The sequence below is a fragment of the Galeopterus variegatus genome, unplaced genomic scaffold (genome assembly GCF_000696425.1).
Source record: "Galeopterus variegatus unplaced genomic scaffold, G_variegatus-3.0.2 Scaffold992, whole genome shotgun sequence".
Lineage (NCBI taxonomy): Eukaryota > Metazoa > Chordata > Mammalia > Dermoptera > Cynocephalidae > Galeopterus > Galeopterus variegatus.
In genome coordinates, this window is record NW_007727103.1 from 210,076 (window position 1) to 212,504 (window position 2,429).

A 2,429-nucleotide genomic window follows, 5' to 3' on the forward strand; every position below is an offset into this window, starting at 1 on the left:
ACTATTGTAGGGTGGGTCAGTGTGGTACCCCTTCAGTTCCCTACAAATTGTCAAGCTCCGCCCCCTCCCAGGGCCACCCAAGAGAGACAGACACCCACTCAGGAGACTGAGATACAGTCCATCCTCCTCCTGGGGCCCAGTCTCTGTCCCCTCCCATATCACTGTGTACTAGACCGCTCAGGCAGCACCTCCCCTCCTCTCCCACAGCAAACTTCCTTCCCAAGGACATATATGAAGTGCTGAAGGACCAATGGGATTACCTGAAAGAGGTAAGTGTGCCCCTCCCACGTGCTGGGACAGATTGGGTCAGGAGCCTCTCCTGGGAAGTCCACAAGTACTTAGCTCCAGTCTCTCTCAATGACAAGAAGCCCCCAATGCGCAAGCATCCAGAAAAGAGGAGGAAAACAGAGGGGACAGCAGGGCAGTGGGGCAGGCACCAGCTGACCCCAAGCAGAAGAGCTCCCCGGTGAACGGGAGCTCAGGGAGAGGGTGCCTCAGGACCTGTTTTTTGCCACATAAATGTCTCCTTCCTGGCTAGGCGGGAGTCAGTGACATGAAGCTGGGGCATCAAGGACCCCCGGAAGAGGCTGAGGACCGCTTCAGCATTCCCCTCATCATCACCATAGTCTGCATGGCGTCCTTCCTGCTCCTCATTGCCGCCCTCTACGGCTGCTGCCACCAGCGCCTCTCCCAGAGGAAGGACCAGGTGAGTGCTTCCCTCCTCCGGCCAGGAAACCTGGCCAGCTCACCTGATGAACTCTCCCCTCCTTATTCCCATTTGCAAAGGAGGAGAGTGAGTGGGCCGTGGACCCTTGCAGGCAGCCGCCTACTTACATGGAACATTAAAGGGGCAGTGTGGCTGGAGGGAAGAGCCTGGGCTTTGGAGCGGGGCAGACTTAGTTTAAGCCCTAGTTCTGCCCCGTTTTCTGTGCGACATCTCTTTGAGCATCAGGTTTCTCATCTGCATAGTGGGGATAATATCCACCCTGCAGAGCTGTTCTGAGGATTCGTTGATGTAAATGGCTCTAGGCATGCCCATTTAACCAAAAATTCTTTCACCAGCTTTACTAGGGGTTCTCATCATTTCAGCTCCACCCAGATCCATGGCTGCATACTATGGGAACCTTTAAAAACGTTTTCATGCCGAGCTGCCCCCACACCAGCTGAAGTGGAATCTCTGATCAGTACATGCGTTAAAAGCTCACTAGGTGATTCTAATTTGCAAACGTGGCGTATCTCAGAGAAAGTGCTGCTGCCAGATGCTTGCTATCCATGCAGCAGGATGGCTCTAGGGATCACCGTGCCATCTTGGCCAGGCTTAGAGAATCTGCAGTCACCCGGCCTGTGGGAGGTCATTTTCTTACAGCCCTTCTTAACCCATTATGATGGGCTGACGTGGGTGCCTGGAGAGAAGGTTTTGGGGAAGGAATGGAGGCAAGAGGAAAGAGCTTAGAGGTCTCAGGGGAGCAAAATCCATATCCACTGACTCGCCACCAGAGTGAGCTGAGGTGAGCTGGGCACTTAGGATACCACCTTCAGAGCAGCCGGCCCCCACACGTGAGCAGCAAGTGCTCGCTTTAGCCAAACTGGGGTCCCTGGGTTGGTGGGCTCCATGTGTTACAGTAAGACTTTTTAAGTAAGGCCAGTAGCCCTCCAAAATGACCCTTTCTCCCTGGATCCTATTCTCCCCTCTAGCAACGACTAACAGAGGAGCTGCAGACAGTGGAGAACGGTTACCATGACAACCCGACTCTGGAAGTGATGGAGACCTCTTCTGAGATGCAGGAGAAGAAGGTGGTCAACCTTAATGGGGAGCTGGGGGACAGCTGGATCGTCCCTCTGGACAACCTGATGAAGGACGATCTCGAGGAGGAGGAAGACACACACCTCTAATCGGGCCTGCTGGTGGCCGCCCGCAGCCTCACAGAGCTCCACGCGGACCACCCGAAGTGCCATTTGGACAGGGGAGGAAATCTCCTTCCCATTTGAGGAGGGAAGACGGGAGGGACAGTGGACTCTAAGTGTTACCTCCTCCCAATACCCCCCATGCCTTAATTTTCCCCTTTTCAAGCAGGACAAATCACATTCTGTCTAGTTTCCTCTTGTAAAATAACCCACTAGTGCCTGAGCTCAGTGCTTCTGGAAGATGAGAGAGAGCCATGTAAGGGACTTAAGAGATCATCTAGTGGAATCCCTTCATTTCACAGGTGGGGTTACTGAGGCCTAAAGAGAGTGACTTGACACAGCCACCTGATGACAGGATGGAAACAAAGACACCCTTCCCCTTAGTCCAGTGCTCATTTGCACCCCTCCATAGCCGCCCTGATTGGGGAACTCAGCCGGTGAATGGGCTGAAGGGAGAGCAGGCCCTATCCTGTCCCAGTGGGATCTGATCACTTCCAACTACATGCCCAAGTTTTCTATCTCCC

The 2,429-nt window shown here is 53.9% G+C and overlaps 1 protein-coding gene across 1 annotated transcript; it reads left to right on the forward strand.

Annotated features, from left to right (window-relative positions):
* The first annotated feature begins 134 nt into the window (after positions 1–134).
* Positions 135–2,123, forward strand: LOC103591577 (podocalyxin-like). The gene is made up of 3 exons (XM_008574053.1): positions 135–269; positions 539–706; positions 1,696–2,123. Exons 2-3 carry the CDS (start codon positions 554–556, stop codon positions 1,891–1,893), a joined length of 351 nt encoding a protein of 116 aa, XP_008572275.1. The 5' UTR covers positions 135–269; positions 539–553; the 3' UTR covers positions 1,894–2,123.
* Positions 2,124–2,429: the final 306 nt, after the last annotated feature.

What these genes read in the sequence shown, in the direction of transcription:
- LOC103591577 (XM_008574053.1), top strand. Translation starts at nt 554, where the DNA reads ATGAAGCTGGGGCATCAAGGACCCCCGGAAGAGGCTGAGGACCGCTTC. An exon ending in TCTCCCAGAGGAAGGACCAG is followed by an intron (nt 707 to 1,695) that starts GTGAGTGCTTCC and finishes TCTCCCCTCTAG; the next exon opens with CAACGACTAACAGAGGAGCT.